This window comes from Tenrec ecaudatus, chromosome 18 (assembly GCF_050624435.1).
Source record: "Tenrec ecaudatus isolate mTenEca1 chromosome 18, mTenEca1.hap1, whole genome shotgun sequence".
Classification (NCBI taxonomy): domain Eukaryota; kingdom Metazoa; phylum Chordata; class Mammalia; order Afrosoricida; family Tenrecidae; genus Tenrec; species Tenrec ecaudatus.
Window position 1 is genome coordinate 37,480,321 of NC_134547.1, and position 24,790 is coordinate 37,505,110.

The 24,790-nt window shown below is 43.0% G+C and overlaps 1 protein-coding gene across 1 annotated transcript in view; it reads right to left on the reverse strand.

Moving 5' to 3' along the window:
• Positions 1-24,790, reverse strand: part of ABCC11 (ATP binding cassette subfamily C member 11) — a 105,923-nt gene that overhangs the window by 75,639 nt on the left and 5,494 nt on the right. The window contains exons 3-9 of the mRNA XM_075536694.1: positions 22,588-22,746; positions 13,279-13,426; positions 10,761-10,994; positions 8,742-8,915; positions 7,323-7,470; positions 7,017-7,165; positions 4,551-4,658 (exon numbers count right to left, since the gene is read on the reverse strand). Of these exons, the coding sequence (XP_075392809.1) occupies positions 4,551-4,658; positions 7,017-7,165; positions 7,323-7,470; positions 8,742-8,915; positions 10,761-10,994; positions 13,279-13,426; positions 22,588-22,746 (1,120 nt within the window). The remainder of the gene's footprint in view (positions 1-4,550; positions 4,659-7,016; positions 7,166-7,322; positions 7,471-8,741; positions 8,916-10,760; positions 10,995-13,278; positions 13,427-22,587; positions 22,747-24,790) is intronic.

Genomic DNA, 24,790 nt, shown 5'->3' on the forward strand with positions numbered 1-24,790 from the left:
AATCCTAGCTCCAACTTAAGAACATTTAGTTCTTTCATCATTGCCCTGCTGTATACTTGCCCTCAGGAAGGGAATATAGAAGATATGGGTGCTAGAGCAAACTGTGGCAAAGAATTTAGATGGTGCCCAGCTATCAGATAATAGCATCTGGGGTCTTAAAGGCTTGTCTCCAAATAAACAGCCATCTAAGTGAGATAGCAGCTAAGTCCACATGGAAGAAACAAACCATCATCAATCACCAAAGGACTTGAATCCATATAATGTGAAGTTGAAGGAGGGATCAGTATCAGAGCCTAAATGGTGAGAATCCGGTGTGCAGAAGGCAACGAATGACAGTGGGAGCCCAAGATTCATTTGGGGAACTACCTAGGAAATAAGCCTCCAGAGAACCCCCCTATCTAAAATGAAGAGATGGGAGGAAAGTGATCGCTAAACAAAGTGCTTGGGAGAGAGGAGGATAGAAGATCAAAGGCATAAATCTGATCTGAACAGGTAGCACCTTGTCAGTAGATTTTCCCCTACGATGCAGGCTGGACCTGATCTGGTTTCCAAAATGTTCTGCATTTTTGGTTTGGTTTTTGTTCATTCCTATTAGAGTGTATCTAAGGGGTGTGATGTCCATGGAGGTCACTCTCTTGAAGCTGTGTTGTATGCTTTTCTGTTTTGGGGTATATGAAACCCAGGATTGATGAATCGATAGGGGCAGCAAGTAGAATTAGGGGTTCAGGGGAGAGGGGTACAGTGGTGATTTAAGGAATAGGGTAAAAGGGAGACAATGTCAGTGAGTCAAAGTAGGAAAAGAATGGCTGGAAACGGATTGTGGTAGCCATTGTACACTTCTCTTTGTCGTGATTTGAATATGGAATTATATGTTATATGTATTAAATCCCAACTAATAAAAAATCCAAATGCTCTAAGTATACCATCAATCTCTATTATTTATGCTACTCAGTGGTTTTCAATAAATAACACAAAGTAGAATGTCGTCTAAAGATTCCTGCCCGTTGTCCCGACTGGAGCCTTCTCCAGAACCCCAGACTACATTCACAGCTCCCCAGTCACCTTCTCTGCCACCACTAGGCATTAATGTCCCCTCAGGGAAGGGGTCCCCCTGAGAGCTTCCAGGTTTCTCCTTCCTTCAAGAGCTAGAGCGCACAGGGAATGTGTTCACAGTTTCAGTGCAAGGAAAGGAAAAACAAAGGATCATTCTTCTCCACTCGGGTACAGCAGCCACAAAATCACCTATGGACAGAACCAGCTATAACATTTAGGTGACCAAAACAGGAGGATTTTAAGTGCCTTGTATGTCCTGGCTTACTGAAGAAGACTTGGAAAATAAGTGCTCCCTTCTCAAGGAACAGTCCCTGGTCAGATCCAGCCCATTGTTGCCTGGAGGGAGAACAGTCCAGAGCTGTAATCTTTGCCTTGGCTCCTTCCTTCTCCCATCTCCCACCACAACTCTACCTCTCCCAGACCTTCCTACTCTGCAGCCGTTTCACAAGAAACCCAGGTCCTGAACGCAGCCAAAGCTGTGTCCCGTGCTATTGCTTCATCCTATACCCTTTCCCACTCTTCTGAGCCCAGACTGTGAGTGATTTCCTCATCTCTGCAAACCCACAGGTAAAAACTGGCACAGAGAAGAGGATGAAAGAGCTGCGTATGCCAGCGGGGCGGAAGAAAGAGAGCTGTTGAGAAATTAGGGAAGCTCCTACGGCTATTTAATAAAGAAAGAAAGCTTCCTGTTACTTAGCAGTCAAATTCATTGCAGCTTTAGGGCCTTTGTACTTGCTTTACTTTCTGCCTCCTCATCCAAGTCTCAGCTTAAATCTCTACTCAGCAGAGGGACCTTCCTGGGCTCGCTTATCTAAAGTAGCCCCTAGTCCTCCCCCACACACTCTAACATAAGGCTGCTTTATCCATTTCACTGATCCTCCTGTGATCTGATAGCTTCTTTGATAATTACTTTGCCTGTTTCCAATGCCAGATTGGAACGCACTGACAGCAGAGACCGTATTACCATGCGGACCGTAGCTGTCTCAGTATCCAACACACAGTAGGTGGTGAAATAGATATTGAGTATAACGATGAATGAGGCAATGAGATAGTTAACACATTATGGTGTCAGCAGTGGGGCACTGGAGAAACAAATCATAAGCTGGAGAGTAGGTGTGTGTTTGACCTCTCCTCATGGTAGTTTTTCTTCTTGGGCTAGCCAGAGGTCAGATAAAGTCACACTGCTTACTTGGTTGCTTTCTGGAAAGAATATGGGAGGTTAAAGTTTTGATTATTTTGGTTGGTTGTAGTCTTTGGTTATTCATGTTTAAAATGGCAAAAATGAATGTGATTCATGTATGTTTTGAGCTCGGGGCTAGAAATCGCTATTTGAATTTCTCAGAAACCATGCTGCTTAAGGAAAATAGCTAACAGAAGGGTAAAATCCCTGACAGAAAGCCTGAATCTGGTTTAATGCCAAGCCCATATTTTTGTATAAATCGAATAGTTTAGATAGATAAGGATTTAGATAAGCTAAATAAGGATTGAACTTGACTTTTAAGAACTGAGTTTAGTATCTGATTCTACTTTGTTTATACTGATTTCTTCTGCTTATGATTTATAGAAATGATTTTGGGAAGTATGAAAATAGAAAGCTTGAAAGCCCAATTGCTTTCAGCCATTAAAATTTGATCTTTGATGGGTTTAGGCCAAGCCTACAAAGAAAGCTTTGAAAAGATATGCCCCACCCAGTACTTTGAAGTACTCAGGAACCAGTGGTCTTTTACAGAAGCTGGAAAAAAAAATCTGAAACCATGAAGAAAACTCCTCCCTAGGACTGAACGTTAAAGAGAGCCTGTGGGTAGGCTGAAGTACTTACTAGTTGACCACCTGGATCTACTTGTTGAGTGGAAGTGGGAGAATTGCAGCAATAAAGAGACGGGTTGAGTTTGGCCACTGACACCTGTGGACTTGGTTTACAGGAAAAAGAGGAGACAAGAGCGGGTCGACTGGTCTAAAGTTCATGACCTAGGACGAGGGGGCTAGGCTTGTTGAGTATTTGTGAGAGCCCATGGTCTAAAGGCAAGGCGACCAATGGGCACCCTGTGGAGGCCGAGTGAGGCAGCCCACATTGAGTTGACCAGAACCCGACCAGATGAAGAGATTTTTGAGCCTGTGAACTGGTGCAAATTGTTGCTGACTTTATGGACGGCCTGTCCGGATTTGACTTTGCTAATGGATGTGGACTTCACAAGGTTCCAACTGAAATGAAGATTCTTCATGTCAAAAAATATGATTGTGTCCTCGGAATACTGGGTTGATATAACTGGGCAGTATAGAAATTGCCCAAAATTGGGGGAAGAAAGGCATGAAATGGTTGGCTTACAAACTTTCATGGGTAGGGGAATATATTCATAGGATTAAGGTGTAGGTGTTACTTAACTGCAATTGTTAGGCTAAAGAATTGTGTACAGGTGTCAAGTTGACAATGAGTGGATTGAGATAGTTAAGGTTTATTGTGCCAACCTGGCCAGTAAACACATGGGATTAATTGAAGGACGGAGAGATAAATGGTGCGGTGAGCCTCGCCTTTCTTGTTCTCAAGTCTCTTGCTCTCTGATGGTCAGACCAGGCTGTAGCTGCCTTTGCCTGTTCCGTGTTTCAGCTGGCAAGGCTCACTTCCTGCAAGACATCCCTGATAAGTCACCTGGACCTACCCTGAGGCAGCCCTGGGCACTGGAGCAGCTACATGGAGACCCCTGCCAGCACTGAGATGCTTTCGTGTTCACTGATTCAGCTTTCTTCCTGCAGTCGGCATCATTGCATGTGTTTTGTGAGATTAAGGAGGACTTTGTAGATCGGTGTTGGACATATGGGCTAATGTTGGACTTATGGGTTTAGACAGCACTGGGTTGGGATGTTTTCTTAATGTACACTTAACCTTTATATAAAACTCTCTTATATGCATATGAATTTCTGTGGATTTGTTTCTCTAGTCTACTAGACTAACACAGGCAATGGATTTCAGCATGGACAAGACCAACTATGTAATACATGAAAGGGACCATTTATAAAATAATAAATGACAGTGAAAACGACATTTGGGGTATGATACAGCTGGGAGAAAACTGCTGTGGAAACTGATACACATTCCTTCTAAATAGATCAGCTAGTACCTCAGCCTCAGCTGCTTGTGGGTCCAATGTTGCCAGACATTCTGACCATTCAAGAAAATCCAGAAATCTGTTTCTTCATAAAATAGCCACGTTTTTAAAAGCAATGAATATAGTGGGGTTTTTTTCGCAAAACAATAGGGAAAGCATAAGCAACCCTATCTTCCTGCTTCATATAGTTTTCAGAGTACCCTTCGGAGACGTCTGAGGGCTGGGAACCAATCTGAAGCATCTGATCCAGACCTCCCAGCAGCCTTGAAACAGCAGGCCACTAAGTTAACCAATCCCTCTCTGCAAGACTCTGCTTTGGTGGGGGACATGTTCAGAAGGAATCACTCAGGGCCTGGAGGCAAAGGCGCATCCAACAAAGAGTTGGGCACTTACCTTGAACCTGTTGGCTGCAGAACTGGTATTTGCAAGGGCTTTGATTGCAAAGGGTACGAAGAACACTGATAGCCTCAAGGGATTCAGGGTGGCTACTGCAGTGAAGGCCTGGATACGGAGAGAGAAGAGAGTCACACGCCTGTCTTGCTCAGTCATTCACGCCCTGGCCATCATCCCCAAGCCCCAAACCACAGAACCAGACCCTAAACTTACAAAAAACAAGTCCTCAATTTAGTGGAGGCTACACTGGTATTTTAGGGAGACCAGAAGGGGCGCTGGACTTGAAAGTCTGGTCCCTAGCATAGTTTGTTGTTACCTGCCCTTGAGTCAGTCCTAGATTCATAGAGTTTCTGTTGACTAATTTTGAGGAGAGGGTTGCCAGGTTTTCCTTTCTAGTCTTTCTTAATCTGGAAGCTCTACTGGAACTAGTTCAGCCTCATAGCAACACACAGCCTCCAGTGACAGACAGTGTGGCTACACATGAAGTACCCTAATGGGAAATTGAACATGAGTCTCCCACAGAGAAGGCAAGACTATACATTTGGGCAGATCACCGAAGTTTGGGAAACATTGAGAAAATACACGTAAGAAAACTTTGTAAATCAACCTTGTAGCTTGGTGTCATCATTATAGTGAATTTGATATTTTTCTTCTTGGTCTTAATTATAAATTGCCCTTCTAGCATTCAGAATCTCCCTACTCTTCAAGCCTAATATCTGATTCCCATTCTCCACAAGACCTTCCTTAACAAAGCAAACCACATTAGACTCTCAGGTTCCACAGTGTGACCTCTCAGAAGTATCTTGGAGGCCATCAAAATGATGCCAATCTCCACTCCTTCCTTCTTCAAGCTTAATCCAAAAGCACTCCAATGCAGTTCAAATGCTTGATTTAATTCTGCCTGTTATGAGTACAGTATGGTCCCAAAGATACACCGAAAGCCTTCTAAACTGACCCATCCTTTTCCACATCGCCCACTTCGGGCATCTGGTGGGGAGGTTCCCTGGGGGATGCTTGAGTCAAGCATAGGTGACCATTCAGTGGAGCACACACAGGTCCATGAATGAAGATGTGGCAGTTATATAATTGTCAATTTAAGGATTAAGTGTGTAGGGGTGGAGTCTAGCCTGTCAATCAGGTCTTAGCCAATGAGGCTTCTGTGTGGGCATAATCTTCCCCCTAAGGATTCTGGGAATTCCAGTATTTCCTCCTTGGAGGTGGGAGACTCTCTGCTCACACCCTGGGAGACACAGCAGCTGATAAGACACATGGACCCACCCTGATGCAGCCCTGGGTGCTGGAGACGCCATGCAGAGACCTCTGCAAGTGTGGAGTTGTTCCCAAAACTACTAGATCGAAAGACTTTCCACCACTGACCTGTGATCTTCTACATTTGGCGTCATTGCATGTGTTTCATAAGTCTGAAGAGTGCTTTATAGATTTGTATCAGACATATGGGCTAATATCGAACTTATGGACTTTATCTGAACTGGGCTGGGATGTTTTCTCAACGTTCAATTGTTGTTGTATATAAACCTCTCCCTTATACACATATGTGTGTCCATGGATTTGTTTCTCTGGTCTACCCAGACTAACACTTTATAGTACCCAGACTATAGTACCCGAATGTAGTACCCAGGAGTTTTCAATGCTTCCCATTCTTGCTTCCTGTGTGATCTTCTGGCCTCCCCCATGGGATTGAAAATTCTATAAGAGCAGCGCACTGTCTTACTATTCTCAGAAGATTGGGGTTTCTAATCCAAAAGTGAGGTGCTCAGTGGTAGAATTCTTGTCTTTCATTAGGAAGACCCAAGCTTGACTCCCAGCCAATGCACCTCATGTGCTGCAAACATCAGAGGAAACCTGCATGTTGCTATGATATTAAACAAGTTTCAGTAGAGCTTCCACACTAAGACCGTTTGTGAAAAAAAGTCCTGGTGATCTACTTCCAAATGTCAGACAACAAAACCGTATGGTCTGCTCCACAACTAACCATGGATATGACACAGAACTAGGCTCATTTTGGTTTGCTGTGAATAGAATCACCATGAGTCAGGGGCCAACCTGACAGCATTGAAGAACAGCCATCATAGGCAGCTACTGTTTCTCAGAGGAGGTTTAGATCAGACCACAAGGGGACAGTAGAAGAAAATACACTTTTTATTTAAGTGCAGCTCCGGGGTTCTTATTTGGGGATCAGAGAAACTCTTCCCATTGGAATTCTGAATCTCAAGGCAGATATCAAAACCCTCAGGTTTTAACTGCATGCATCACCTCGCCTCTATCCCTGGACAATTCTGCACCCAATCCCTTTCACAACTGCTGTCAAAGGAATGCCACTTTTTCAAGTGGGTTGGGATAGGAGGTCTTTCTGATCTTTGAGAGGATTGGGCTAGGGAAGGACACATGAGAAAACTCCGTATCACTACGGGGTGTAGGAGATGGTAAAGTACTCCAAACACTTACCACTGTAGGTGTGAGTTTTAATTTTAAAACTGTATGGATGAGGAACATTATTACTATGGACACGGTGGGTGCTATGACCAGGGTAGCAGTGGTCAAGCTCTGGCATAGTCCCCTCTTTTCCAGGAGGCTCCTTTCCTTCTTTCTCAGATCTGGATGATGAAAAAGAAAACAGCTGCACTGGATCACAAGAACATTTCCCAAAGACCACAGAATAAATCTCCAAAGCATGACCGAGACCTCTAGCCATGAGAGAGGTTGGCCTGCATGACACCACCAAGCTCTGAGTGAAAAGTCAGCTTTCCCTACCTGTGATTATTGCTGTAAATGGTTTCTCCCACGTGTACATTTTAATCAGCTTAATGGAAGAGAGGACCTCACTGGTCACGCGGATGCGCTGGTCACTGACCACAGCGGTGCGATTCTGTAGCTTCACGACATTTGTGACCAGGAATATCTGAAATCAGGATGTAGCAAATATATCGATGTGGAACAGTCTCTTTTTACAAAGGCTGAAACGTTCAGACTATTCTGCGTTGGGTGACTAAGGGTATTTCCAAAGGTAAACTCAGATTTGGGTTGAATAACCAAAATTAAGTCTGTTTGGTTCCAACTCATTGTGACCTCATAGATACCAAATAAAAATGCTTCATAGGGCTTTTAAGACTGTGACCTTTCAGAAAGAGATCACCAAACCTATCTTCCAGGGTGCCTCTGGGTAGGTTCCAGCCACTAACCTGTTGACTAGTCATTGAACACTTAAACATATGCACCACCAGGGAGCAGGTTCAATGCCCATGTTTCATCATGTCCTGAGTGGATGCACTGTGCCTCCTACTCCTCGGCCTCCGCTGACGGTTTCCCAGTGGGAGCCTCGCTAGGCTGTCATGCCTCACACGTCATGGGCTTTGCTCTTCTAGGTCTGAAGCCAACCTCTGATGAACTAAGCAGAAAGGTGACGCCTCTGCCTTCCGGCACCCTAAAACCTCCTAGCAACTACACTCACTTTCTGCGCAGACTAACAATACCATGAAAGAAAATCCCTGGCCTTTCAATAATTTGGAGTATACCCAACCCAAGAGTCACTTTCTATTTTGCTCCACTTTGTTTCTCCTAAATCTTTGGAATTAAATTTGCATCCTTAACCTCAATAATACTGTTCTAAGCCAAATGTGAAGCACTGGCTGAATTATTCAATGTTATCATTAACATTTTTTATTATCTTAAAAACTCACTGCCAGAGTTGATTTCCACTCATAACTCCCCTAGAGGACAAAACAGAGTCATTCCAAAGAGTTCCCTAGACTGTAAATCTTTATAGGGGCAGAAAGCCTCATCTTTTTCGCATAGAGTATCTGATGGGTTTGAACCACTGACTTCGTGGTTAGCAGCCCAGTGCTGACCCCACTGTGACTGTGAGTTATTATTAACATTGATAATAAATATTAAATGTGCATTCTAGATGAAAGAGAAGATATAAGAGATATCCACCGAGGAAAATCTGTAGCAGATAATCACCCAAAGAAAAATATGAGGCAGAACTCAAATATCTTGTTTACTTCTTATTCTTCAGCCAAATATTGTGGCCGGCTAACAGTTTGAGATCAAAATTGAAATGCAATCTCAGCCACATTGAAATGAACAATCAACAAAATCCCAGATTCCAGAGCCCTGGGAGCTTTCTTGGGGAAAGTCCAACATCAAAGAGAAGGTAAAGTAGGGTGTTACCTCCAGTGGAAAAATCAGCAAATAGCAGAAAGTAGCAATGAGCGCAGTTGGTCCAAGAATGTAGTAGGTGGTAAGGCTGCAGGCAACCAGCGATAAACAGACCAGCAAGGCCAAGGGGCCATAGTACAGACTTTCAAACAGGTAGTTCACATCGCTGGTGAAGAAGCTGATGACCTATAAGACAGTAAACCAGTGGACACAGGTGTCATCGCTCCAGCTTCCCAGAAGGGGCAACGTGTGGCTTTTGTGGCAAGTGGACTCACCATGCTGTTCCCTAGAAGGAATGCTTGGGAGACAGGGTTGTCAAGTGAAGTCACTCCTAGCTCACATCTCCCTCACCCCCTGGAGACGGTGACCCTAGATGTGTTACTTTACCTATAAAACTGGAATAATCATATCTACTGTGTGTAGTTCTTGAGAGAATTTCAGTGAATATCTGACCCAAAAGTGCTCATATAAAGTATATATTTTCTACTTCTATAATTAATAATAATATTGGCTGAATTTCCACCCCCACAGGCGCCCAGGGGGGCTACTGCCCCCAAAGGCATGAGACGTTGGCTCACACAGGACCCTACACAGTCAAGGCAGCAGCCAAAGGATTCCCATTTCTTGCCTGAGGGGCAGGGGCGGACAGGGTCGGCGGAAGGACGAGAGGGGACAAGGCATCCCCTCCCAAGCTTTCCCCACCGCCGCAAACCACGAAGGACAGGCGACCTTCCCTTAACCGAATGCTTAGTTTCTTTTGTTTGTGACATCTAAAGAGAACATACTTGACAGACAGTAAACCCATGGTAGTGCCAAGGTCACACTTCCCCTTTCCCTTACTGCCAACCCCAAAAACACTGCCCACAAGGGTCTATGCAGGATACTTGTGCATGTCACATCAAAGTCCGTCCTCGTCTTCCTGGATCCCCCAGCATCTGGTCTCTGCCTGGCCTCCCCTGCTTTCCTGACATGACTTGGCCATTTCCCTTTAGTCCACCTCTTTAGGAATCATGATGTGCACAGCTTTAAGGGAGGACGCTGTTGCTCCACTCCAAATGTGCCCATCACACGTGATGTCTTCCTTCATCTTTCCCTGGCCGAGACATCAGATCATCTCTAGAGTAAGCCTTTTCCTGCCCAGCTCAGGCTTTATGTAGCATAAAGAGTTGGGAACCTTTTTTTTCCGGCCAAGTGACCATTGGGATATCATTTGCAGGTCATACAAAATTATTCCATTAAAAATTACATTGCTATATTTGGTCAACCATTTAATTAACTCACCCCTAATTGCTTCTCTTTGATGCGTTGTGTGATGATAGCTGGTATAGATAATTTCTCAGGCCTTATAGGGTATGAGGGACCTACGTTCCCCACCCCTGATGTAGCTTCTTTATTTGCCCTTCCCTGGGTTTGTAGCATCAGAACTAAAGAAATAGTTACAACACTTACCAGGGCAGAGCAGAGTTCAAGATGGAGGGCCCAAACTAAGAACAAGAAGTCAGGCCCAAGCAGGATCTGGCAGCAGAGGCCTGCTGTAGGTACAGCAACAACAACAAAAAAGAAGCTGTCCCGATTAAATAACTGTATCCCAAGTTGTTCCTTTGATCTCCAAGTTGATTCTAATCCTGTCTGTAGCCGGTTACTCCCCTAATAAGCCCTATAACGAAGAGTATGGTCTGTGTGACTGTTGAAACCCAATAATCGATCCCCACAGAGACACAGAGAGGGCCCTGGAGGGATAGCTGCTGTCAGAGTTGGATACAAGGTTGGAGAGAAGAGGTGAGTGCATACAGTCTCCACCTCATAGGAATTATCCTTGGGTTGATGTTGACCTTGAATTTTCCTCTCCCCTTGTGAAATTAGAAGCTTCTGATGCCAGGGCATTTTTTACGCCCTGCACATGATTCTTTCTCTTTCGTCCTCCTTTCCTACTCCCCTTACCTTCCCTGTCTGCCACCCCAACTCCCCCACCCCCCAGTCTGGAGGAGGAGAGGGAAGAATAGCGTGACGTATGCAATTCTGGTCACTTACCTTTCCTACAGATAAGTGGGTCACAGATTTAAATGCTATCAGCTTCTCAAAAGCCAGTGCGGAAACAGCTGTGCGAAACCTTGTGCCTGTGCGCTGGTTGATGATCCAACATGAGCACAGAGTCAAAGACTTCAAACTCTCGGTGAGAAAAAGGGAAACACAGAGCCCCACTCCATAGGCAACATTCCCTGACTGTTTCTCAGCATATTCCAGGATCTTTGGTATAATCAGTGCCTAAAAAGAAAACAGTGTTTAGATCCCTCGAACCTCCCCATCCTTTGTTCCATTTACAAGCATCATTCATGGGCTATATGTTGAATCTTTGAAAGGACTGATGTCTGGATTCTTCAGTAACAGTGGTGTCGTTGGAGGAGATGTGGGAATTGAGTAAGCTCACATCTGAATCCCGGCTCTGCCCTCTAGTATCTAGTCTCGGCAGGGAAGAGGAAGGATCCCAAACTGGATACTTTAGGAGAGTTGGTAAAGTGGCCACTTAAAAAGTTCCAATAAATTTAGAAAATCCAAAAATGGATGGTTAACTCACTGGAGAGAGCTGTTGTCCCCCAAGTCTAAAGGGGAGAAATGGGGTAAAGTTACAGAAAGCCAGAAAAAGAGTGCCATGCCAAGAGAGTACTAGACAGGAGCTGTGCTTACTAACCTCCAGGGCCAAGGAGAGAATCATGGAATAAATATTGTGATCTCACTCTTCTCCCCCACCCCCATCCCATCTGGTCTCCTATTAGAGACTCCCCCCCACCCAATTTATCAAATCTAATGAGAAAGGTCCCCACTGATGTGATCCACCTAGACCAGGTTCTAGAGGCATGCCCCAAACCAGGACCCCACTGATGTGATCCACTAGACCAGGTTCCAGAGGCATGCCCCCAAATGAAGTCAAATCCATTGCCATAAAGTCACTGACAACTTGTAGAGATCCCAAGGACAGTGTGGAATTGCTCCTTCGGGCTTCTGAGAGTGTAAATCTCCATAAAAGCAGACACTTTTATTTTTCTTCTGTAGGATAGCTGGTAGGTTTGAACTGTCAACATTGCATTTGGCAGCCCAACACTTAACCCACTGTGCCAACAGGGTTTAAGAAAGGAACAAAATGATGGAGAATAGATCTGGATGGACAAATGGAGAGAGCCTGGTGCATTAACTCTCACCTAACTGAGGTTAGCTATCTCTCTGGTAATCATCCACTTTATCTTTTCCTGCCCGACATTCATTCTCCCTATTGCTGTGAACAACACCACCGTTGGTTCCAGAGACATGCTCCTCTCCCCATCTGCATAGTATTTAGGCTGGATTGTCAGAGTGCCCCATCTACCCCTGGCCCATGAGTGAGCATGTGATCCCAGCTGGACCAGTGAGTCTCACTCTCTGAAATCAGAATCATGGGCAGAGGAACTGGAGGACAAGAACTAGAGTCAATCCATCCCAAACATAGTACAAGGAGGCCATCCATCAGCACCTATTATCACCCACAGTTCCAGAATAACCAGCATATATTGAGTCAGGCCATGTTCTTATTGCTTTTGTGTTGTTGTTGTTGTTAAGTGCCAGCAAGTTCTGGCTCATAGTGTCCCTGTGTACAGCCAAATAAAACATGGCCCAATCCTGCACCATTCTTAGAATTGTTATGCTAGAACCAAATGACCCCTGACACAGTTCTGTGTCATAGGAATGATCAGTTGCTGATCAGACTGTAGTAACCTATAGAGTCATCATTGGCTGATTTTTGGGGGGAAGTAGATCTCTAAGCCTTTTTTCGTAGTCTGTCTTAGTCTAGAAGCCCTGCTGAAATATGTTCAGCATGATAGCAACATGCAAGCCTTCATTGACCGACAGACATGAGGTTTATTTGCCTCATAAAGTCTCCTCCATAGAAGGCAAGAATTCTACCAGTGAACTGCCCCTATGCACCTTAAATACTTCATATCATTTAATGTTATGAAGTTGATAGGAATCTCTGAGCTGTACCGTTAAGGAACGTGGCTGCTAACTGAAAGGTTGGAAGTTTGAGTCTACCCAGAGGCTCACTGGAAGAAAGACCAAGTAATACATGTCTGAAAAATCAGCCTCTGCAAGCCCTACGGAGCACCGCTCTACTCTGACACACATGGGGTCAACACGAATCAGACAACATGAATAAATAAATACAATAAAAAGCAGTAAAGGGAGTAATTATCTCTATTTTATATATGAGGGTTTCAATGAGGTCTTCCCCTGACAAGTTCCATGAAATTCCTAGAGGAAACTGAGGTTCAAAGAAAGAAAATTAAATTGTCCAAAGTCACCCAGTAATTAAATGACAGGGCCAAGGTTTGAATCTCAAGCAGTCATGGCTACAGAACCCATAGCCCTGACTATTATGGTCTAAAAGGTCTCAATCAATGGACAGCTGCTGAGAAATGAATCCATGAACACTTCATCAGATGAACTTAAACATGCCATCAGTTCTGTTGGAATCTCCAAAGCCTGGAATCCCCCAGATCTTATCAAGTTTACAACTTACTGGCCCTAATATACTCGCTACACAGAAGATGAAGCACACAAACACTTGGATGGAAACCCTTGTTCTTTGGAACTTCAGCATCACGCGGAATATCGAAGCTTTTTCAATTCCATGTCTTGAGACTTCTTCTTCCCAAAGGAGACGAAGCCTGAAAAAGAAGAAAAGAGTGGTAAATGAATCTCTTTCCAAATGTTCTAGAAACTGCTAGAGTAAGGGCTTCCTTACAAAGCAAACAACTAAAATAGAAGAGCCTGGGGAAGGTGCTCGTTACCCAGCTTCAGACACTGGCATGTGGTTTCATCACTCCTCATACCCCTTGCTATTATTGTTGTGGCTGGTTTTTGCTGGAGAATTTAAGGCAAATGCTAAGCATCATATCATTTAATCTATAAGTGCTTTATTCTGTGTCCATTCCAGCAAAAAGCTTAAAAAATCGCAATAACAAAAAACCCATAGTTACCACAGTAATAATAATTCCAACTCGTAGGGCTCCTATAGGGCAAAGTAGAACTGCTCCACCAGGTTTCCAAGGCTGAAAATTTTTATGGGGAGTCTTATCTTTCTCTTGGAAGCAATTGGTAGGTTTAAACCACCACCTTGTGGCTAGCAGTCCAATGCTTAACCCACTGGGCCACTAGGGTTCCTAGTAAATCTGTACATGCTTTTAATTCCTAATCCATATTAAAGTTTCATTAATTATTTCAAAACTATTATTTGTCTAGTTTCTTTTAAAGGATAAATCTTATATGCCTCTTGAGTGTCATTTTAATCTATAAAAGTTTCCCCTCTTCTATCAACGGACGAATGGATTAAAAACCTGTGGTACATACATACAATGGAGTACTATGCATCGCTAAAAAGCAGTGATGAACACATGAAGTATATCGCTGTATGGGAAGAACTGGAGGAAATTATGCTAAGTGAAGTAAGCCAAGCACAAAAAGACAAGTACAACACGAGTCTGCTGAGGTAAGTTTATTTAAAAAAAAGAAAAGAAAAATGCAAAAGGGGCACAGGGAAAAGCTATTGTATACAAATACTCCAGGGGTGAAGTCCAGGTCATATGGCAGGGCCAGACCAAATCCAGGGGTACATATGGTAGCCAACTAAAAAGGAGGGGGTGGGAAGAAAGGCGGAATAAAGGGAGAGAGAGAGATGTGTGGCTGGGAAATAGGGCACTGACCCACCCAAGGGGAGGGTTTAGTTTGTATCTTCACAGGGAAAGAGGAGTCAAACTTAAATGCAGTGTTCCGGGATGCAAATGCAGCGAGCCGGCATGGAGAAGGGAGCCAGTGGAGGGGCCTGAGGGCTTGACCCTCATACCAGCTACATGGACAACTGCTCCTCCCACAGAAGAATTTACTGTAGAGGACAGCACTGAAACTGCATCTAGGGGAGAGGGACATGTCTGATCAGAGCACATGGGAGCAAATGAATGTGGAAGAAGAGAGTAGGGGACGATATCCTCGCTCTGAACAGCCAATGCACAGAGTGGACCATATGGCTGATCCCACTAGGAGACATGACATCCCTCGCTGACCCATGGCCCTACGGGGCACAACACTGGAGACTCAGTGTCGGAATTGGCCTGGACTGACCCTGTGACACCAAGGCAAAAGACTAAAGGCATGCGGCAGAGCAACAGGGGGAGCAGAGCAGGGAGCTCCTGAGGGAGTATAAAGGACAGACTCTGGGGCCAGAGTGTGGCACCTCATTGGACTTGACTGGAGGACATGCCTAGAAGTCAAAACTGAGACCTTGACCTATTTACAGTTTTTCTTTCTTTTTAAAATATTTAATTTTTTTCTTTAAAAAATATTTGATGGATAATTGGATTTCTTTTTTGTTGCCATCGTTGTGTTCTCTTTGGTCGCTTTGTCCTGCTATGCCTTGTTTTTTGGATGCATAGTATTATCTTTCAGATCTATCTAGATAGAATAGGCTGGATGAATAGTCTGGAGGAGAAAACAACTGGACCAGTGGTTCCAGGGGGACATGGGAGAAGGAGAGGCAGGGGTAAGGAGGTGGTGTTGACCAACCCAGGGACAAGGGAGCAACAAGTGATCCAAAATTAGTGGTAAGGAGGCTGTGAGAGGCCTGGTAAGGGCAATGTAACCGAGAGAAATTACTGAAACCCAAATGAAGGCTGAGCATGATAGTGGGACAAAAGGAAAGTAAAAGGAAATAGAGGAAAGAACTAGGATACAGAGGATATTTATAGAGGTCTAAATACAGGGATACACATATGTAAATATATTTATATAGGATGGTGGGGAAATAGATCTACGTGCATATATGTATAGGTATAGTATTAAGGCAGCAGATGGACATTGGACCTCTACTCAAGTACTTACTCAATGCAAGAACACTTTGTTCTATTAATTTGGCATTCCATGATACACACCTTCCCTACACGATCGCTGAGACAAATGTGTGCATAAGCAAATGTGGTGAAGAAAGCTGATGGTGCCCGGCTGTCAAAAAGTATAGCATCTGGAGTCTTAAAGGATTGAAGGTAAACAAGCAGCCATCTAGCTCAGAAGCATCAAAGCCCACATGGAAGAGGCACACCAGCCAGTATGACCACGAGGTGTCAAAGGGATCCGGTATCAGGCATCAGAGAACAAAATATCATATCATTGTAAATAAGGGTGAGTGCAGAGTGGAGACCCAAAGCCCATCTGTAGGCAACTGAACGTTCCCTTACTGAAGGGTTGTGGGGAGGAGATGAGCCAGTCAGGTGCAGGGTAGCAACGATGAAACATACAACTTTTCTCTAGTTCTTAAATGCTTCCCCCCACACACACACTATCATGATCCCAATTCTACCTTACAAACCTGGCTAAACCAGAGGATGTACATTGGTACAGACAGGAATTGGAAACACAGGGAATCCAGGACAGATGACCCTTTCAGGACCAGTATGAGAGTGGCGATGTCTGGAGGGTGGAGGGAGTGGAAAGGGGGAACCGATTACAAGAATCTATGTATGGTCCCCCTCCCTGGGGGATGGACAGCAGAAGAGTGGGTAAAGAAAGACATCGGACAGTGTAAGACATGACAAAATAATAATAATTTATAAATTATCAAGGGTTCGTGAAGGTGGGGGTAGTGGGGAGGGAGGGGAGAAATGAGGAGCTGATACCAAGGGCTCAAGTAGAGAGCAAATGTTTTGAGAATGATGATGGCAACAAATGTACAAATGTGCTTGACACCATGGATGGATGTAAGGATTGTGATAAGAATTGTATGAGCCCCCAATAAAATGATTTTTTTAAAAGAGAGATCAATAAAGCAGAGATGGGAAGAGAACAATGTCAGGCCACCTGAAGACTGTCCAGGGGCAGAGGCTTAAAGAACAAGACAGGCAGAAAACCTTCCCCTTGAGCCATCTCTTCGAGTGTCATAGACGATAAGAAAATAAGGTCATGCTTGTTAAAGTGAAAAAAAAATTTCCCCTCTACTGTATTTTTATACTACTTATTTGTTCAAGAAGCTGAGTTATTTATACAGTAGAATGTACCATACTCTGAATTTGACCTATTGCATGCCTGGAGTATTGTCTGACATAGGTTTCATCATCTGTATTTCCTGTCAAACCAGAAACTAGATCTAGTATCTGGAGGCTTGATGATATTCAGAACTCAAGTCATCTGACAAAAATAGTTAATATCATATAGAAGACACCAAAGGGCTGCTGTTGGCCTTTTAGTAATGTTAAGATTGACCAGTGGCTCAAATGGGTCAAGTTAATCCATGTATTATCAACTTCCCCCAATGACTTTTAGGATGGAAAAAAATGGTGAAAAATTTCCCCGATCCCATCAATCCATATTTAGTAACTAGAATTTATTCTATTAAAAATAAATTTGCTTCATCGATTATTTTATTACCTCTAATATAGATAGTTCAGTAAATATTACAGAACTTTAAATAATGTCGCTTCCTTTTTGTATGCAAATTAAGATTAACAAAATCCAAACTTTTGATTTCACAAATCAACTTCCCTCAGTGTTTGATCATGCAATTCAAAATGTGACCCTTTTTTGAGAGTGTAAGCCAATTGTGTGGCTTTCTATTTCCATAAAAAATTACAGTCTTGGAAACCCTCAGAGGCCTGTCATAGAGGGTCACTATGAGTTGGCATCCACTCGGTGGCAGTGAGAAGCTAATTATGCTAGGATATTTGGATTGTACCAGCAAAACAGGGCCACCTTTTTTTAATTCTTAAAAGGTTTTTAAGGTAGAATTTTTCTTTAAAATTTTCTTTTAAAAATAGAATATATGGGGTGGGGGAGCAGGGAGGGAGGGAAGAATATGAGGAGCTGATGCCGAGGGCTTAAGTGGAGAGCAAATGTTTTGAGAATGATGAAAGCAATGGCAATGAATGTACGGATGTGCTTTACAGAGTTGAAGTATGTATGGATTGTGATAAGAGTTGTATGAGCCCCTAATAAAATGATTTTTTAAAGGAAATAAAGCAACAACAACAAAAAAGAATATATGAGGGGAGGAGTCAAGATGGAGGCCAGGTAGAATCACCCACTCAGTGCTCCTGTTGTAGGACCAGAAAGTTAAGAGCCTGCAAAAAGAAGAAAAGTTGACCCCCTGAGGAGTGGACAAAAGACGTGAACAGAAATTTTCCTAGGGAAGAGACCCATATGGCCAATAAATATATGAGACAATGCTCCCAATCATTAGCCATCAGAGAAATGCAAATTAAAACAACCATGAGATACGATCTAACTCCCTTGAGAATAGCCCAAATCAGAAAATCAGAGAGCAATAATTGTTGGAGGGGATGTGATGAGATCGAATCCTCCTCCACAGCTGGTGGTCCTGTAGATATATACAGCCTCTGTGGAAAGCCATCTGGTGAAATTTAAAGCAAATGGAAATTCAGTTACCTTACAACCCAGCAATCCCTCTACTGGGAATATACCCAGAAGAGGTTAAAAATAGAACACGACCAGTCATCTGCACTCCAGTGTTCATTGCGGTGCAATTCACAATCACAAAGAATTAGAAACAACCTTATTTCCCATAGATAGATGAATAGATTAGAAAACTCTGGCACATAAACACAGTGGAGTACTACACATCACTAAAAAGCATTGATGATCGCATGAAGCACATTGTCTCTTGGGAAGAAATTATGCTAAGCGAAATTAGCCAATCACAAGAGGTCAAAGACAATGTGAGTCCACTGAGGTAACTATAATCAGCACAATAGATATAGAAGAAAAGCCACTTATCTCACATGCTTTTGGGGTACAGGCCACACCCAAAGATGTACATGTCATTCCAACACAAAGAAGGGGAAAAGGCGGGGACAGAGGAGGAAAAGAGGGAGACAATGGCAATAGGGGAGTAGGTCATTAATCCACCTGGGGAGAATATTGTTTATATCTCCACAGAAGCGGGGTGAGTGCAGACTCCACCATGGCACACCATACCTGAGGGCCACATGGAGCAACACATGAACAGTGATGGCTACAGGGTCAGCCCCAATCAGAGCCAAACTGACTCCTTCCCTAGAAGGATGTGCTACAGAGGACCACACTAAACCTACAGGTTGGGGAGAGGGACCAGTCATGCCCACAGCGAAGCAAACCAAGAAGGAAAAAGAGAGAGGGAGTGTCTAGACCCCATACCAGCACACCAAGTCCAGAGAGAGATATCTCTGCATGGAGCTGCTAAGGCACAGAGAGGACTGTAGGGCTGACAACTGCTAGAGACATGATGTCCCCCCTTGACAGAGGACAATACTGGGGACACACAGCAGAGAATGAGACTGATCTGACAGCTCCCCCTCCCCCAATCCAGTGGAACAAACCAAGAAGGGAACATACCATATCAGCAATGGGAGCAAAGTCAAGCCACATATTCCCTGAGGAGCCCCCAAAATAGACTTCAAGCTAGGAGGGGCAGTTCCTGGAACACCCCAGGAACAGTAGGAGGTCATAAAGGTCAGCAGACAGACCTTGAATTTTGCATGCTTTTTCATTTTTTCTCTCTTTTTATTCAATCTTTTGTTTTCTTTTTGTTTTGCCTACCTATATAAGATAGGTTTGCATAGCAAGCTCTGAAGGTACTTGGGGGGGAGGAGGAGGTGGAGGAAGGGAGTGGTGAGCAAACAACACCATAGACAGGGGAACAACTAGGGAATTAAAAGCAACAACAAGGAGGACGTAGAGATCCTGGGGGTGTTGGAGCAACACCAATCTAGCTGAGAGGAATTACTAAGATGCAGAAGAAGGGCAAGTATGATGGTGGGACAGGAGGAAGGTAAAAGGAAAAAGAGGAATGATATTTGGAGCAAAGCTATGGATAGAGGTATAAACATAGGTGTGGACTTATGTAAATATATTAACTCATAAAAGTAGAGGTATTGGCCTGTGTACATATATTTATGTGGTAATATACTGAAGAAGTGAACGGGCTTTGGGCCTCTGCTCAACCCCTGCCTCAATGCAAGAATGCTTTGTTCTAACAACCTGATGCTCATCCTCCCAACATGATCGCTGAAGACAAAATGGGTGCATAAGCAAATGTGGTAAAGAAAGTTGATGGTGCACGGCTATCAAAAGATATACTGGGGTCTTAAAGGCTTGAAGTTAAACAAGCATCCATCTAGCAGAAAACTTGAAGGAGTCAAAATTGTTCCCATGTCACCTGTATATATCAAAGGATCGTGATTTATAAGACTCAGGTCAAGCACAGGGTCACCTCTCTTCATTTCAATACTACCCCAACATATACAATGTCCACAGAAACCAGACCTCTAGAATTGATTGTACTTTGACTAAACAAAAATTTCCATGGCCCTCCCACACTGCTCCTGGCAATTCTGCCAGATGTATTGTGGCTTCTGCCCATGGTCCTCAGATTCCGTTTCAGATTTTACCACCTCCATTAATTAGTTATATGACTCAAGGAGAACATTATTTTACTTTTCTTAGTCATCAGCTTTTTCATCTGTAACATGGGAAAAATAATGTCTGACCTCTTTACTTCATAATCCTTTTGTTATGGCCAAAGGTTATTATCTATAATTAGAGAACAGTGAAAATGCGAAGGGTTATGATGGTGATAAGGATGGTGAAGATAATGGTTAGACAAAGATGATGATGGTAGCTCTGGTGAGAATGGTGAAAATGATGCTACTGCTGGTGAGAATGGCGAGGATGAGATTAATGATGATCCTGGTGATGATTGTGCGACTAGGGATGTTAACATGGTGATGCTGCCGCTGCTGACGCTACTAATATTGGTGAAGACGTTGGTCAGAAGCTTGTCAGCAAATCCTCATAGAAGGAAATACGCGGTTCTTCCGAAGGATTTGTAAAGACGCACCCAGAACTCTGATTGTTAAGTGGTGAACATCTAGAAAGAAATCCCTCCTGCTTTAAAGGTGTGAAAGCATGGATAGTTATTTTTATAATAAATAGCTAGGACACACTGATAGCAGTAGTGTTGATGGACAGACATTGTGGATTATAAGATAAACAAGGCAGAACTAGTGAGCTAGAAGTAAATGGGAGTAAATCAGGAGATCTTGTGCTCATAATAGTTAAGGAAAACAACCAAATTATTATATTATTAATTATTATATTATTATTCATAAAATATTTTCTCCATTTTTTTCCATTGAATTCATCACCTCTTTTGATTCTAATCACTCCCTATGAAGGATCAGGAGACATATTTTATTATAGCCTTAATTTTTTTCATAACTAAAGAAGCCCAGAAATGAACAAATCTCATGTCTAAAACTGGTATGAAGTAGGATTTTGACTGATATTTGGCATTTTTCACAAGGTATTCCCTGGAACCACTTTTTAGAGGAAGAAGTTTGAGAAGCAATGGGTCAAAGGTTACCCATTTTCTATTCTGCAGGTTTTCTCAGTGTCTTAAATATGCTAAATGTGCTTTGTAAATTGCTGAGACCTAGCAACATTTCACAAACTCCTCTGCTACTGAAACTCTTTTTCCAGAGGGGCTATGATGGAACCGGAGTCCCTGGTGGTGTCTGTGGTTAGCACACGTGACTGCTAACCAAAATGCAACCAAAGACACCTAGGAAGGAAAAAAAACTCTGGGAGTCTACTTCCAGAAAAATTGACCAATGGAAATCTTATAGGGAGCAGATCAACTGTGGCACACCTGGGTTGTTCTGAATCAGAATCAACTCAATTAGAACTAATTTTTCATTTGTTTTGTTTTATGGAACTTTCACTTCCTAAAACATATTTTTAAAATGCTGTTCTACCCACGGCATGTTATGAGAGTGCTAAGGGTAGGAGCATGAAATATGTCATTCCAATCCTAATTCTACCTTGCAGGACTGGATAGGGCAGAGGGTGTACACTGGTGCATGTGGGAGCTGGAGGCACAGGGAATCCAGGGTGGACGATACCTTCAGGACCAGGGGTGTGAGGGGTGATACTGGGAGAGTAGAGGGTGAGTGGGTTGGGAAGGGGGAACCGATTACAAGGATCCACATGTGACCTCCTCCCTGGGTGATGGACAGCAGAGAAGGGGGGTAAGGGAGACTCTGGATAGGGCAAGATATGACAAAATAACAATCTATAAATTATCAAGGGCTCATGAGGGAGGGGGGAGCGGGGAGGGAGGGGGGAAAAAAGAGGACCTGATGCAAAGGGCTTAAGTGGAGAGCAAAGCTTTGAAAATGATTAGGGCAAAGAATGTACGGATGTGCTTTATACAATTGATGTATGTATATGTATGGATGGTGATAAGAGTTGTATGAGCCCCTAATAAAATGTAAAAAAATAAATTAAATTAAAAAAAGAAATATGTCATTCCAAATTATTTATCAATTTATTTTTCCTCATTTGCTTGTCATTCCATTGTGAGGTTGGTAAAACAGGAAATTTAACCACCAATTATTAGTGATGGATCAAGGATTGTAAGAGTGGACCACTAATCCAAACTTTAATTCTTAGCATCTCAGTTAATACGTTATCCAGAAAGGTAAAGCAGAGGGATTTAGGCTCAGTAATTTCTAAGCTTTGGGGGATCATGGGCCCTTTGGTTACTATGAGAAAAGATGTTAATTCTTGGTCCAGAAAAAAAATCTCCAGTCTAAATGCATAAAATGCAGCATGTAATTTCAAGAAATTCATGAACTCCGAGTTAAGAACCCTCAGATTAAAGCGAGGCTTCTGCCCCAAGAAACAGCCAATGATTACTACTTTGGTTGTATGAGGAAGGTCCCTACTTACTACCTTAAGGAATTCTTGTCACCATCCCACCAAGAGGATGGTTTTAATCCACCGGCTTTACCTTTTGACGTTTTGGTCTGAGGCATCATGTGTCGACAGCGCTGGGATGGTGTTCTCATCCAAGCAAAACCGTAAGCCTTGCAACATTAACGGGGTGAGCCATGACAAGGTGAGGTAGGAGAACAGGCCAGCATCATCCAAAGGGTGATGAATAGGACACCTAGTCGGGAGGTAAAAGGCAGTGCAGTTACCCATAGGACATAGTTCTGAGATGGAAACTCAACGTCAGAAATTTTACCCCTAACTAAGCAAGAATCACAGTGTGGTCATCCAGATGTACCCATACATTTTTTCTGACTCTCTTATTTATAATAGTTAAAAGCCAAACATAATATAAACATTTATCAATGAGGGAAGCAGGAGAGAAACGATGGTACATTCATACTACGGAATGTAATGCATATATTTTAAAATATAGGACTGATCCATATATAGAATATGGAAAGATTCCCAAGAATATTTTAAGCAAGTAAAAATGTGCCATTTTGAGATGTTAGAAAATCAGTGTGATATTTATATTTTTAAAGGTAGAAAGGAAATCAGTCAAGAGGGAATCCTGTCACACACACCTCCAATTGGTGGACTTGAACAATACCTTGCAGGAAGCAGCCCATTTACTGTGATTCTTGGGCTTTGATAAGGGATAGGGAAGGGCATTCATGATTGAAGGGTCAACTTTTGAAAAATAAATAACCATAATAAATATCTATGCCTCCCAATGCATAAAGCAAACCTACATAAAGCAAACCTTAGCAGAATCGAAAGAGAAAAAGACAAACATACCATAAACTCTGGAGAATGATCCGTGTGCCCTGGGAGAAGAATGTATGTTGTGTTTGGCTACAGAGAAGTCTAAATACATTTAGTAGAAATCGCACAAAGCACCTAACAACAAGGAATAGTGAGGAATCTAAGTATTTCACGATATGAGTGAGACTGGAGGATATTATATGGAGGAAAGTAAGTTAATCACCAAAGGATAAATATTGCATGAGTCCACTATAATAACAAGTCAAGGAAAAGAAGGGTCTCGGGGAGGAGACGAGCCAGCCAGGGAGCAGTGTAGCAATGATGAAACATACAGCTTTCCTTTAGTTCTTAAATGCTTCCTCCCTCCCACTATCATGATCCCAATTCCATCTTACAAATCCAGCTGGACTGGAGGATGTACACTGGTACAGATGGGAACTGGAGACCCAGGGAATACAGGACAGATGATCCTTTCAGAACCAGTGTGAAAGTGGTGATACCGGGAGGGTGGAGGGAAGGTGGGGTAGAAAGGTGGAACCAATTACAAGGATCTACATATAACCTCTTCTCTGGAGGTCAATCAACAGAAAAGTCGGTGAAGGGAGACGTTGGACAGTGTAAGATATGACAAAATAATAATGACTTGTGAATTATCAAGGGTTCATGAGGGAGGGGAGAACAGAAAGGGAGGGGGGAAATGAGGAGCTGATGTCAGGGGCTCGAGTGGAAAGCAGATGTTTTGAGAATGATGATGGCAACAAATGTGCAAATGTGCTTGACGCAATGGATGGATGGATGGATAAGCATTGCATGAGCCCCCAATAAAGAAAAGAAAGGCATGGAGAGATGCTCAAGAGTTATAGACAAGAAAGGTAAAGACTATGACATACATTATCCTCCATGATCAGTAATGGACATTAATGTACAAGTGAGTACATAGGCAGACAGGCAAGATGAACAGGCATACATAAGAAAATGGCATGATACTCACAACTATCTATCTAGAGGTTTGGCAGATGATACTTCTACATACATGAGCTTGAATGATATTTCTACATATATGCACTCTAATTATATCCAAGTTTATAATAAAGCACACAGGGGACAAAGATATGTAAACTTTAGGATAAGGAAATACCTTGAGGGAATAAATCACTGTGCCTAGAGGCCACAGGGATCATAAAAATCAATTGGCAAGCAGTGCACAAAGACAATGTTCTATATTCTGCTTTGGTGAGTAGCTGAGGTCTAAAATGCTTGTGAATACTAGCCATCTGAGAGATGCAAGTCAAAACAATAACGAGATACCACCTCATCCAAGAATTGTTACCAAAATTCCAAAAACGTAGAAAACAAATGCTGGAGCAGGTGTTGAGAGACTAGAATCCTCGTCTACTACTGGCGGGACTGTAAAACAGTATGGCACTTCCTCCAACAATTGGGAATAGAAATAC